The 15,085-nt window shown below is 38.1% G+C and overlaps 1 protein-coding gene across 4 annotated transcripts in view; it reads right to left on the reverse strand.

The window, feature by feature from the left end:
• The window catches only part of nalcn (sodium leak channel, non-selective), a 71,894-nt gene extending 57,249 nt beyond the window's left edge, over nt 1-14,645 (reverse strand). The window contains exons 1-10 of one of the 4 annotated variants that reach the window (XM_059342566.1): nt 14,584-14,645; nt 10,625-10,736; nt 9,452-9,592; nt 9,092-9,274; nt 7,323-7,406; nt 7,039-7,178; nt 6,814-6,942; nt 2,743-2,894; nt 1,266-1,408; nt 850-954 (exon numbers count right to left, since the gene is read on the reverse strand). In XM_059342566.1, the coding sequence (XP_059198549.1) occupies nt 850-954; nt 1,266-1,408; nt 2,743-2,894; nt 6,814-6,942; nt 7,039-7,178; nt 7,323-7,406; nt 9,092-9,274; nt 9,452-9,592; nt 10,625-10,651 (1,104 nt within the window). In that variant the 5' untranslated portion in view covers nt 10,652-10,736; nt 14,584-14,645. Of the gene's footprint in view, nt 1-849; nt 955-1,265; nt 1,409-2,742; nt 2,895-6,813; nt 6,943-7,038; nt 7,179-7,322; nt 7,407-9,091; nt 9,275-9,451; nt 9,593-10,358; nt 10,421-10,624; nt 14,549-14,583 lie in introns of those variants that run through there. The other 3 variants (XM_059342564.1, XR_009395004.1, XM_059342565.1) reach the window with 3 other exon arrangements.
• Nucleotides 14,646-15,085: the final 440 nt, after the last annotated feature.

Raw genomic sequence — 15,085 nt, forward strand, 5'->3', positions numbered from 1 at the left:
TCAGTCACTTGAGTCTTCGATCACATAAATGCAGTCACTGCCTGGAGCTCATGACCTTTGGAACACAGACTGACAAATCAAGAGTTCACCCTTCAGGCTCAGCTTGCTCTTTACTAAAAAGCTACTGTTGGTGATGCACTAATCTACAAGTCAGTTTTTTTTTTACTTTACCTGAACTTCTTCACTAATGTAAGTAGCTTGCTTCCAAACTAAGAAGGGCAATCCACCATTTAAAGGCAATACAGTTACAGTTACATTATAGCCTCATACTACAAGGGACTGACTCTAATCCCAACTGTTTCAGGGTCATGTATATCTCGTGACGCAAAGGATTCCGGAAGAAATATCAGCCTCTAGTTTACAGTATTTAAAATTAAGTTTAATGGCAAAGGACATTATTTTTTGTTTATTTTGTATTATGTAGTTATGTAGTTATATTTTAAATAAATGTAGCTGGGTCTCTTGTTTATTCCAGACAGCTGATGAAGCCGGCAGAAAGACAGAATTTACAGAAACGTTTCTTAAGTCACCTCTACCACTACCACAAAACAGATCTCTGCAGCACCCTTAGGCTGCCAATTCTGATGAAAGTAAAGGCATTTATTGATGACCATGCACTCTTGTTACCCTTAAGAAAGTCATTTCTGTCAAAATGTGTTTGTGTTCATTCCTTTGATTCTTCCGAATTCATGCAACTTTGATGAGCTGAACAGGCAGAATTTTGTTGCACTCTGTACCAAGATGACCACCTTTAAAGATAGCTGGTGTTCAAGAAATGTTGAGAATCAGGTCACATTTAGGGCGCCTTAAAAAGTTGTCCGCTTGTGTGTCTGTGAGTGTGGCAGTTACCTGTGTCGTAGCGGTAGAGGTGGTGCTGCTCCTTGACCCCCACATCTGCTGAAATTGCACTCTTATCTCAGCAAATGTCTCAATGATGACTGCAATGAACACATTCTATAAGGAGAAAGAAAAGAGAGAGTGAAACCGAGGCAGTGGGAGAGAAAGACTGCTGTGACTATTAAAAATAAATGACCAAGTGCAGCTCTGTCTCTTGACTTCCTTTCACTATCTCTGATGTGATATTCATTCTCTCATTAGCCAGAGAACATTCTACTAACAAGGGGAAATCATTATGTCTGTAGGTGAAAGATTAGGTTATGTCAATTAACCAAAACCTTTTGGTGTTCAACTGTCCCCTGCTGCCATGCAATTGAAGCTGAAAGCATTATTTAAAAAAGGTGCAGTAGGGTGAGACTGGCTCTAACCTTGACAAGCCAAGCCAAGAAGAAAATGAGAGTTATAAAGTAGAAGTAGGAGCGCCAGCGAGGGAAACTGTCAATGGCTCTGTACATGAGGAACACCCAACCCTCCTGTGATGCAGCCTCATACACAGTAAAGATACTCGTACCTAAACAAAGAAAGACACACAGGAGTCAGAAAGATGTACAGTGATGAAAACCACAGATTGTTATTGATAGAAGTATCAGTGTTAGTCTTTTGCTCAATGCAGTGAGGTCTGTGAGCTTCACACCAATTATCATACCTCCCCTCAGACTAAGCCTTTCAAAAAGACAAAACCAAATATAATGACTGTACATTCTGAGAGCTTCCAGGATGAAAAAATACAGCACCCCGCTGCCATCAAGGTTCCTTTCTCTTTTTTTGACAAGACTTGGAATTCTAACATTTTGGCAGTCTCATTAACCTGATTAAATTATCTTTAATGAATGCCTTTGTCAGTGTCAGTGACAAAGTTGGTCAGATGTAGCTAATTAACGTTATTTCTGTGAGTTGGCCAAACTACAAAATTAAAGTCTTGGCCATTTTATGGTCAATGTACTCTCCTCAAATGAACTGTCTGTGCTTTTAAGACTCGGCCAAAGATGATTAAACGAGGGAAGGAACACCACTCTATATTTACTACAAGTAAAATACAGTAAAGTAGCTAAACAGCTAACAGCAGCTGTCAAGTGTTGCTGACAGCTGGCACATCAGTATCAATTGACAGAATTTTCCAATTCCACTATTAAGCACCTCATATCATTGTTTTAAGCTTATCATCTCAACTGTTCTGAATCTGGGCCTATGGGATTCAGGGCTAGAAATAGTTCCTGACATAGCAGAGTTGCTGTGTTTGTATGAATAGTTTATTCCCTCTACGTGGATGTGAATAAAAATAGTAAATCTGATTTCTCAATACACTCTTAGGAAGGGAGAACCATTTCTATAAATAATATCCTCCATAATAATAAAATCAGGGTTTTTCGTTAATGCACTTAAGCTTCACAGTAAAAGCTGCTTAAATATTTATAAAGTAACTTGATAAAGCAATACACTGTGGCTGTAAATTGCCTTGAATGTCCCATGTTCCAGTCCATAATGTCTAAATTAAGGTACTGTTTACTGTGAAGCTCTCACTCTCCTTCACGGCTATCTCCAGATAAGGGCCACTGCACTGTGCACTGACACTGGATTTGAGCATCGTTGAGCTGATAAGAATGCAGGATGCTGCTGAATGGAGCAGCTTTATGCTGAAGCTGGTATTTGCAACACTCTGGTTCCAACATTCTCGCACATGGTCTTTCCTCCACATTGCTTAACAGAATATACTATGCATTCATGCGCTGGAAAAACACAATAACTTTTTAGTAGTTTTTACTAATCAGAATTTCTTAATGGAACTTTGAGTTTAGTTTGTTTTCACACGTTTCAATGCATTCAATTAACAAGTGTAGAGCTTACCTAACTCATTGAAGCCACTATAACCGAGCTCCTGTCGGCTAAGGCCCAGTTCCTCCAAGTCCACGCATTTAAAGCCATGAGGACACTGGTAGCCCTCTCCATCAGGGGAACAATGGGTGTCTGGGATGGCCAAGCTGTTCCATGTCACATTACTGACAAAAAGAAAAGAAAAAACGTGTTAAATCATATTTATACAACATGTGGTATAGATTGTTACAGCAAAATTAAGATTTCAAAGTATCAATGATGAGGTGTGAGATCTTTTTAAGATTTGATGTTAATATCCCTCTGTAATGAAATTAGGGGGTTTATGATTATGTTGAAACATTTATGACTCGTTAGAATTATTTAAAATGAGAAGAAGCTTACATCTGGAACACAAATTCCCAGATAAATGATGCACACACATACAGAGTCCAAACACACACTCCTTCTTTCCCTGTCTCCCTGTCTTTTAGCCACAGGTGTTATTCCAGGAGCCGCTTGATTTCTCTAATGAAAATTAATGCCTTTAAATTGGCTGCCCAGACATTCATCCAAATTGTTTATTAAGGGGTACAGGATCAGAAGGGATAATTTATTGCACTATCACAAAGGGCAATCAGACGCATAGTGATGAATCCGATAAAGCTTATTATGCTGGGCCGAATAATACCACTGTATCTTATCAAATTAATAATTTTCCTTGATGACAAGAAGAGATAAATGAAGCCTCAAATGAGAGACCAAATGTCCAGTAATAACGTGATATTAATAATTTAGTGAGTTAAATGAAAAACAAACCATATTGGTGATAAGATATTTGTTTTCTAAATGTGTTGTTTGATCAAACGAAAATTAATTTGTAATGCTTTGCATAATTTAAAATGGGAGGTTCTGTCAACAACCGCTGCACTCCTCGGCTAACAAGCATCTAGTTTTCCCGTAATCCACTGAATCAATGGTTTTTAGCATATGACAAAATATACTAACAATACCTTTTTTATTTCAAGTTCTCCATCCAGTTTGAAAACAAATGAAAGTTGATAAACATTTATTTCATAAAAGAGAGCTGAAATGTCACTTTTACATTAATTGTTTCAAAGTATATAATCAATAATGCTTTCATATGGTTGCAAAATAGCAATGATTTGTCAAATTTGTCAAAGAAACAACAACAACATTAACAAAAAAAAAATCCAGCTCAGTATATGTAATTCATTCTAGATTTCATACAAATCCAAAACCATTTTTATTTAACATCCATATCAGAAAATGTCTCCCCTGCTATTTTCCCCAATTCCCATCAAATCCCTTGTGTGTGAATAGCTAGGGAGCTTTGACTTTGTGCCAAGGGCATATGGCAGATAGAGATTAGACACATCAGTCCTTGTGTGACATATTTCTAAAAATATCCCATTAGAAGTATATATATGTGAGGGATTTAGGGAAAGGAGCACAGCAGCAAACAAATTAGATGTGCAGCTGCCACGCCACTTTTGGAATGTTACAGAGGGACATCAGAGCTATAAATGTGATAATGTCGTGTGCTATCTTTCCTGCTTCTAATGGTCAATGTGATGTCCTCAGGGTGCTTAGGCGCACAATCAGTAAGGACAGATAGATGGGAGGCAGTTGAGCAGGAATGACCTTAATACAAAGGCTGGACAATGTAGGAAATTTTAATTATTATAATTAGTGTTAACTCTCCCTGCAGCCTGAGGCTTTAATCATGAGGTTTGCTTCCCCCATCTTTTGTCTCAGCGGGGATTCCTAACTTCTGTATCATATCATCATCCTCAACTTAATACTTCAAATCGAATCCTTCATAAATAAATACTGATTTTTCACAGCAATGTGTACACACATGGATCCCACATCTCCCAAAGTGCTGCTATTTTAATAAAAGAGTATGTTAAAACTACAATTATTAAGTTCACTGACTAATTATCAATTTTACCCCCAAAATGCTTTTTTTTTTTTTAAAGAACGTGATTTTGGTCCCTACACAACTTTCTGTGTTTCCTGCTCGTAGAATATGTTGACCACCAATGTTTAAATTAAACAATTTATCTAGCAGTGAGCTCCTGCCTATGTACCCTCAAAATTACTTTAATCAAAACTTTTTTTTTTAAATAACTAAACCTTGACCAAAACAACTTCAGAATATTAGTCATGGAGAGAAGTCTTTGCAGAGGTGCTGCTCCACATAAAATATCCACTTTAATGCTTAAGGCTACTGCTTAGACCGTCACACCAAAGTGATCACAAAAGATGAGATGCTGTCATGATCTGTCGGACTCAGCTCAGCAGGTGATAGCTACTGACTGATCAGGGTGACTCATCATTGCTTTGCTTTGAGATAATTCATTAAAGCAGGATGTCAGAAGACACAATTTTAAGTTTTTGTTCACCACACTGGATACATTTTTTAACATCATTAACTCTGTGTAACTGAGCTTTCACAGTAAATGTACTAGCATGCCATTGTTCAGTGGAAGGGTTTTGTTTTCAAAGGACACAGTTGCAATCCTGTTAACAGCTGGTCTACAAAAACCAGAGTATAATGCATCAAGCACCACAGTGATGTAGGTTTGATTATGTGATTTTTTTCCTAAAGATGACCAAGTTATCAAAGCTCTATCTCTGCTAGAACCAGTGATAGCATCCCATCTTTTGCTGTCATCAGTATAATTGCTATAGACAGCACATGAGTGCATATATGATCATAACATGAATTTGTTTAATTAATTTGGTTGTTTCATAATATAGCAATATAGCAATAAATATAATAAAAATGATATAAAAATGTCTATTGTGTATAATTTCTTAAACCATTTCTATCACAATATCGTTGAAAAACCAGCGGCCAAACTAAATTCAAATGATTTTGTGTCAGGACTCCTGCCATCTACAGTAGGTCATACACTGACTATGGAAAAGTACCTCACACAACCCCACCTCAAAAAATCTTAAGCTGAAACAAACAAATGACAAATGAAGAAATGGAGACAAAGTACATACAGTATAATTCATTTCAATATAAATGTTATATGGAATATGGCTACTGGGTCTAATGCATTAAATACAAACACAGTTTGTCAATTTAAAGTTTCAGATCTTTTAATGTAGCATCTAGATTGTGCAGACCCCTGCAGAGCTTGAATGGAGAAAAAAAAGCTACCACCTCTGCAAAGCAATTTCCAGAACTCACAAATAATATAAACTTGCGAGCACAAAGCCTGCCGGAAGAACTCATCAACACTGATGAGTGAGCCCACAGTATTTTATTTATTTGGGGTTTTTCAGTAGCTGTACTCATCAGCTATTTATGGTATGATCATATATGCTTGTGGGGGAATTATTTTAGATTGGCTTTTATAGCCCATAATGTACAAATTAAATGTCTGGCTGGGTGATTTCAGGCTCATATAAGCCTGTACTTTAGGAGTTAAAATGGTGTTTTGCTTCGATGTCCATGTACTGTACTAAGAAAGACACTTGATGTACAGCATGTATCTTCTAGCCTCTTAGAACTACTTCATTAAGCATTATTGCTTCAGTAAACAAAAAAAGCAACACCTCCATTAAAGACAGGAAAGGCTACCTCCATCATAGGTATTTAAAGGTGTTCATAAAAAGCTAAAGGATGACAGCTTAGTAAAATTGCTTAGTTGTAACAAATAATAAGATGGTCAACCAACAACAAATAGCAACACTTCTTGGTAACGCTTTATAATAAGGTCCTTAATAACCATTAATTAACAAGTAATAAGGCATTGTTCTCGCTTTAGATTCGGTAGTTGCAAAAAGCATAGTTAACTTATAGTTAACTTATAATAGATGAGCAATAAAGTATATTTTAATATCAATAAGCAAACAAAATAAGATTAATAAAGGCATGGCAAAGACATAATGGGTGGGTCATGGGTGTTTGTAATGCCATTATTAACACTTATATAAGCTTATAAACACACAATAATGTTAATAAGCATCTTGTAAGGACTTACAAGGGCCTTATTACTTGTTAATTAATGGTTATTACAAGGACCTTAATATAAAGCATTACCCACTTCTTTATATTTTGCTTACCCTTTCTGTGTATCATTAGTAACGCAGTGATGGTTGAACGTTCCAAACATTTGAACACCCAGAATTCCATAAAGCAGGAGAAAAAACAGCAGGAAGATGGAGACACTCCAGATCTGTTCCCCAGATCGCCTGCAAAGCAGAAGAGTGAAAAAATCCTTTTTTCTTTTTTACATGTACGTATATATTCATTTAAAGACCATAGTGAAGAAAATGACAGTTTTCTACTTCAGTATGTTGGTGATGCGGGAGCGAGGAAGCTCGAAGCGGAAGTAGATCCTGAAGGCCCGGATCATAATGAGCGCTCGGGGGATTCTCAACATCCCCCATGGAGACATTTGATCCACAAGTTCTGCTATTTCAAACACCTAAAACAAAAAGAAATTGATTGTTAAGAAGTATAACCCAACTCTTTCAATTAATTGCTTTCTGTCAAACTGACAAGCACCAGCAGGAAGAAAAATGCCAGTATAATTGCAGACAATCCTGTAATTGCAAATGTTGCAATATACCTGCAGCACCAGGGACACCCAGATGAAAAACACCATGAATCCATCAAACATACACCAGCGATCTTTCACATAGGAGTTATCCCCCTGCACCATGAGAAACAAAGAAAGGGGAGACATCAACAAAAAGCCAGAAACAAGAGAACTGAAAGAAAAGAACAGGTGCAAAAAACATGAATAAATAAACATCATCATTATCCAAGGCCAAAACATCTCATGTATTCTAACAAGTACAAGCTACTCTGTGATTTTTAAGGCTTTAATAATGTTAGTCTTTATGGTTCTGAAATTGCCCATATCAAGCACCAACCATCACCTTCTGAAAATCTGACAGAGGAAGCTTTCATTCTAATAGAAAGCCTTTGTGTGGAAAAATAATGGTGAAGCAATATCCAGAGAAAACAACAAACAACAAACAATATCTTAAATTACTGTGCATACTTTGACAGACTTACCAAGAAATTCAAACAGCCTTGTTTTCAACATGATAACACAAAACTGATTCAGCCCCTGAAGTGTGAACAAACTGGAATGTCATGGGGCCAGCAAAAATGGGCATACTTAATTACCACTTTCAAAGAGAGGGAGTCTGTAAGAAGCTCTTAGGGGGTCAGTCTTCCACAGGAAGAAAGGCTGCAAATAGGAGGGTGTGTTCTGAGACACTCTACAGATAAGACCATGTTTGATTACACACTGACTAGAATAAAAGCATGCAATTACTTTACCACGCTGTGAGGATCATTTGTTTATTGCAGGCACTTTCAACCAGCTACAAAATACAGCTTCCAAGTGTCAATCAAAAAGGTTGTACACATGTTGAATAAATCCAAAAATCTAGAAATTTTAATGTGTGATGCTTGTATCATTTCTAAAAGTTCATTTTTACTTGAAACACACAGAAAAATACATTCCGATTTTACAGTCAAAGATGGGTTTCATCTGTCTTCAAGAACTAAAAGGAACAATAAGAGAAAGAGGAAAACGAGGAACTGTTCCAATTTTTGTGCTGTTTTCCTGCACTGGTGATTTTAATTCTGTGTCCTCCGGTGCCTCCCTGCTTGTTATCCTTGATTCCCCAATTAAGCTGTCCACACTTTTTATGGCAGTAATTATGGGCCTTTCATCTGCCAGCTGTCTGTTCCTGGATGCTTCTATAGAACATTATCTGTCTACCTCGGATTTGGATTGTGTTGATTCATCTGAATTTGCAGCTCAATGCAACTAGTGAGGTTGAACCTTGATCCACTTTGCAAAAACTGGCTAAGCGGTGGTATCAAGGTATTACAGTATACCAAGGTATTTAAAAATCTGGACAGTATGATTACAGTACAAAAACAGATGCTCCTCTGATGCTGTATTGAGGCGATATATTGTAGTTCACATGAAGTGCCACTAGACGTCTGTCACTGGTGGAACAGGCAGTGTCATTATTTTTCCAACCCACTTTGAAGTAAAACTACCCATTTCCGTACGAAAAAAGCCTTCTACTGCCATCAGGGAATGGAGAAACCATTCGACCCAGCACTGCAGCTGGCCACAGCCCGCTGTTGGGCTCATTTTATATCACCAGTGTGGCATTAAAGTTAGCTAACTATTGGACAGCTGCCTAGTTAGCTAGCTTGCTAATTCTGCCATGCTTTCATGCTGGTTACAGATAATAGAGTTGTTACTCATCTGGTGTTAGCAAGCAGCAAAAAATATATATATTTTTTTACTTTAACTTGATGATGGTTAAGTGGTTCTTGTGACCATATGATTCCGTCATTATCTACCTTGATGATTCCTCTGATGTGCATCTTGGCAATCATCTCTGCCGTGTAGAGGAACATGAGCAGCGTGTCCAGTGTGAATGTCACATATTGTAAAGGAGGGTAATGCTCGAATGTCTTGGGAGTGTTCATACACACAGAGATGACACTGATGATGGCACAGGCCCGCAGCAGGGAGTGCACCCACTGCAGAGAGAGGACAAAAGACAAAATAATGACAAACTGTGCTGTAATATTTTGTTACATTCCTCTCAGTCCAACTATTTGGATAAGGTCGCTATATTTTCAAAAACAAAATTTCAAGGGAAATACATCAACAAGTGTGATTGAGGTAACTGGTCCTTGACACACATGCATACTCACTGGTTTGTTGATCCAGAAGATGTCAGCGCTGTCAGCGAGGGTCTCATCCGGCCCAAAGTCGGTCATGGGCTGGGCCTCGACCCGTGAGCTCTGTTTCCTCTTTAGCATGCTGGGGCTTGCCGTGCTATACAGAGAGTGGATCTGACAGAGAGGGGGAGGCGAATCAAACAGTGAACAAAGCTAAATGAGGAATAGGAGAACAATCTGGCTGCATCCAAGTCTGGGCAGTGGCAGTACCCCTTTTTGTAACTCCAATCATGTGGGATTAAAATCCTAATAAATACATTTTAACTGTATTTAAAGCGGCTCAGAGGCACTTGGCTTGCCATATACTGAATGGCCACATTAACAGTAACTAAAAATACCAGCGCGTCTTTATTAGTAACAGAGCTTACTGTACTGTAGGTGAACCAATATTTGAATACAGTATTAACGTATTAAAAAAGATGTGTATCAATACTGGCTTTTGAATGTTATTACATGTAGAATTAGGTTTAATATACTGTGATGTATATTCAGAAACATAAACTACCCTGACTTGAATTGCCAGAACAGAGGTGTGTGATTTAAAATTAAAAGTGTTGCATTGTTGAATGGCCACCGTGATACACAACGTAGCACACATGGAACACAGGACGAGTGTATTCACATTGGAAAGGCTCCAGTAACTTACCAGTTCAAAGATCATATATGATCTTCATCGTATTGAACACCAAGGCGCCAGAAGATTAACCTGTGCAACCTACTGTACAGTGTGATGAGATCTGAGTTGGTGTTACCTGTGCATGTCCTTGTCTGTGTATGCTTGTGTGCATGTGTGTATGCAGAAAAAGAAAAATATACAGGCCGTTTCAACATAAGAAAACAAGAAGAAATGACACTCTGAATGGAGACAAAGCGCACATACCAAAGGGAAAAGTAAAGCTGAAATTGCTCCAGCACTGCACATAACATGCGATCAGGCATACCCTGTAAATAACACACAACAGTTAGTCAACATCATGGTTTATATGGTGTACAGTACACTACCCACATCTACAGTACGCTCATAGAGACAGGAATGCCCACCACGTCTGACATCAAGGCATATATGCGACACACTCTGTGAGTGAGTGAGTGACTGAGGTGTTGTGGAAGAAGAAGATGGGGTGGAGGAGGACCAGGGGGACTCACTGTGAGGCTCCTCATTGGTGCGTTCATCCCCAGGTCACAGAGGGGTGGAGAGACCAACCAGAGAGAGAGACTAGAGATGCAAAAAGGAGAATGTCCTAAAGGCCTGGAGGTCCTGCGGCAGCAGTCAGTGAATGGTAGCAGTCATAAGAGCAGTAGAGAGAGGTGAGAGGACATATTCACAAGTGCCACAGGCTGCAGCTTTATTACAGATCTATGATATTAATTCAGCCCACCCAACTTACATAAAACATACAGTCTCTATGTAAACATGCTGACAGTTTTGGTGTATCTGTCCATATTTTGAGATATGTGATATCTTTGGCGACACCCAGATACAAAGCCTGTGGGGCTTCCGGCACATTTTAAAATATCTGTTTCTAGAAGTTACAAACCCTTTCTACAAGACAAACTGCCAAAATGTTTTTAAAGGAGCTATTTCTTTTGCAGGGTAGTTTCAATTAAAACTTTTTTACCCAGAGTAACAGAGAGACGAGCTCAATTCAAGCAGAAATAAATCTGCTTGGCTACATAGGAATGTGTACAACTCTATATTTTGTCATCTCAAAATTCTTCAAAAACAGCACTGAATCATAATTCAATAAGTGGGACAGTGAAGGTATATCACATAATACAGTATACTCAATTTGTAGATGCCATTGACCTAAACACAAAATATCAGGAAAAGAACAGACGATTCAATCAATTTCATAATACCCAAATGAAATATGTCACTGCATCATGGGTGCAAAGTTTGTGATTTCAGTTTTGAAATGTGTTTCCATCAAAGTGAAATATATCAAAAACTAATTTATGACATTTACAGTTACTATAAATTGAGCAAAATATGATCTGGTAGTCTTGTAGAGTTTTCTGAATAGAATAGTTGATATATATTAGCAAATGGTCTAAAAATGTTTTTTTCACAATCAAACAACAAATTAATGACTAAATAAATAATGAATCAAATGTCGAACCTGTCCTGATGCAACTGCAATTTAACAACACAAGTGACAAAACCTGAATGATGGGAAAAACTTTGTACACCTTTAAAAACTTAAAAACAAGACTAACGATCTAAGCATGAGAACGAAAACACTTAGTTCCAATGGGAATGCAGATGGAACAATGTAACTGTATCACCCTTGTTTCCTTTTATGCTCTTACCAAGAAAAGAAACTGTCCACATAAACCCCATGTAGTTAGAAGCAATTTCCCAGTGTAATTGCTACACTTAACATATGCAGATGGAGACGTGAAGAAGAGTGAAAACTAAATTACAGGGTCTAAGTGCTATTATGTGGGAGTATAGGTGGCAAAGACTGCAATTACTTTCCCATTTGGAGAGAGGACATGTTCCTCACGGGTAGGATGTGATCACTGGGCACATTAATTGTAACTGTGAGTATTTGTTGGAGTCTGCAAACTTTCTTCCCTGAAGTTTTATTCTTGAAGAGAGCACTCTGGCAGCATCATCTTAATCACAACAGACAAGAAAAAGTTTTTTTGATGTGGGCAGCACATTTGTACAGTTATTTATTTCTCGACCATAGCCTTGAGTGGAAATTAGGCAATTATACAAATGGGTCCCAAATATGCATGCTTTGTTCAAATTATGGAAAGGTAATACTGCACTCATATAGCTCCCGAGGAGGTGTAAATACTATACAGTGACCACATCAACATTTACCTCCCTCTTTGAATCCATTTTTAATTAAATGTAAAGCTGCATTCATCAATATTTTCAAATTATTAAGTATAATGTCAAAGCTGCCACTCATGATAACAAACACATAAAATAAAATTCAGCAGTTCCCCTCTACTTCATCTCATTGTCGATGTTTCCAGTAGGCATTTCTTTTTTGAAAAGTAAATACTGTTAATCCACTGTGCACTGCCTGCCCAGCACCAAACAGAAGACAGACAGCGTAAGGAACTGGCTGAACATTGTGGAGCATTTAGTAGCTAAAAAGCCACATGGTGGATATTTTCTTTAGAGGTTTGACAACAGAGCTAAAAGGAAAGTGAATATTGGGTTTATATGCATCAAGTGGCCAGAAGCACAAGTCTAAATGAATGCTGAAGTTGCTCTGTGTCTGCTTGATATGTAAATAGGAACATGTTTGCAACTTCATAGGGTGATAATATGCAATATAACACTGTATTTAAAGCAAACTTTGTTTCTCTGCTGTTGGGAGCAGGGCAGCCATCATACAGTGGGTTTATCAGAGTGCTTTTCCACTGAAAGCACATGCCTGCTGCATCTAAAAGTGATGCTGATGAAAGCAGTGAGAATGAGCCAAAAACAGCAAAGTTGTGGAAAATAAAACCAAAACAAAGATGCTGTGATGCTCCATAGAGCTGAGGTAGCACTCCCGAGCCATGTGATAATGCTCTGTAAACTTGGTACCATGAGTGACACCTTTCATCTTAAGCAGCATTTTAGATAGATTGGTCAGTTCAAACCAAATTACATAAAGATTTTCTAACTGGAAATGTAACTTCACTCCAGAGCAAGGTGGTTATTCTCTGTAAACTTAGTAATGTGAGACACCTTTCATATTGCATTTAGTCATTTGACCCACTGTGGATATCAAAATATTCATGAGAGCAGCCTCAAATATATACGTACTGTATATATAGGTATTGAGAGATTGATTCCAACACTCAGCTTTGACTCTTAATAAGAAACAAAACTGTCAAGATCTGTTCTACAATCAATGTTATATGGTATACATTATGTTATATAATATGGTGTACATTACCTGGATCATTGCTTATTTATGCCTGTTAAAGTTGCATGTTACAGTGTCTAACAGTATAGTGTTTGCAGCATTTTACAGAGTGGTGAGTTTACATAAAGATTGCCTAAATTATATATATAATAATCTTAAAGAAAAATAACAAATTAATCTTGCTAATCATGGTAAAAACTACACCTGGATAAGTATGTGTTTATGTTTACATGTGTACATATTTGTGTGGACATGTATAAATGTGTGAAGATGTGGGTGGATGGATATATATGCATAATTATGTAAACTGACAGATAAATTAACATTTACACAGAGCAGAGGCATAGACAGCATTCACTGGTGGTCTGCCTTAAAATACCTCATTAAACCAATGTGACTATATGCAATTCCTAAGACATTGCTCTTGCCCAAAGTGTTGTTTTGTTTTTTTGCTACTCTATTATTTTTTTATGTTGATGTCATTTCAATGTATTTATCCACATATATCTTATTGTCCTTTCCTATTTGCCTTTGTTATACTAGTTACTTTTGATGAGAACTTGTACAGTGTCTGTCATTGGATGTAAATGTTCAAAAACAATAAATATATTGTTCAAAAAAATAAAATTGAAAATACACCTGGAGCAGTTAGGGCACAAGGCCCCATTATGGCTGACCCCCAATGGCTTGATGGGCTTCAATGGGCGACTGTGAAACCCTAAAAGCCCTTTAGGGAAACTGCTCAACCTCCTTATTAACACATGTCAAGCTTCTGAGACATACCCCCACTTGTACGTCCTGTAAAATGGCTGTCACACAGCTGGACGTCAATCAAAAAAACGCATTTCCATACTGAGACTGAAAGCTGAATGAATGACATCGAAGGAGCCAAGGTTACTATGGAAACGGATGAGAGCTACGGTGCTACATTCGGCAAAAACAGGCTAAAAACAGTACGTATACAGAAAATGTCAACATGCATAGCTGCTAAATAAACCTATTATGATATGTGACAACGTGGCCACGTGATAGAACCGCAAATACACGACAATATTTGATCAAGGCCTACTTCGGAGGATGAGAGTGTCTCCACTTCCTGGACAAAACCAACAAGCTAGCATGAAGCGTCAGTAGCATCCTCCCTAAAGCCCAGCAGCTGGATGTCCGGCTAACAGACACGGCCCGTAGAGTGGCGGCAGCTTAAGAAAAACATACTGAATCACTTACGAGAGGAGGATTTCCCTTATCTGCCGTGTCTCGTCCTGTCCATGACATCAGCTGTTTTTTTTCCGGGTGGTGTGTGTTGGTTGGGATCGTGTGGGAGAGAGCGTGAGCGCGCGCAGGTTCCAATCACATCAACAGCACCAGCAGCCTGCAGCGGGGGCGCGCAGCGTCTCCGTGGTAACAACAGAAGGTCCTCAAGCTGCTGCATCACAACAGTTTCACAAATACTTTTATTCAGTGTTGGGCAGTGGTGGAATGTTACTAAGGTCAACATTTAAAATGAAAAACATGAATAAATCAAAGTAGGGGTATGCAACCTACCTGTGTTCGGATAAGTGGTTAAGGTTAATTAATATATACAGTTTATAAATGTAAAGAAGATGGTGTTGCTAATCAAAATATATGTACAGTAGGCTTATCCTGGTTGCTTCTTTTGTCTAGGCAGGCAGACACCTTTACCAGCAAACATTATTTTGCAGCACATTCGTTCTTTTATCCCAGAATG

Source organism: Centropristis striata, chromosome 10, assembly GCF_030273125.1.
Source record: "Centropristis striata isolate RG_2023a ecotype Rhode Island chromosome 10, C.striata_1.0, whole genome shotgun sequence".
NCBI classification, from domain to species: domain Eukaryota; kingdom Metazoa; phylum Chordata; class Actinopteri; order Perciformes; family Serranidae; genus Centropristis; species Centropristis striata.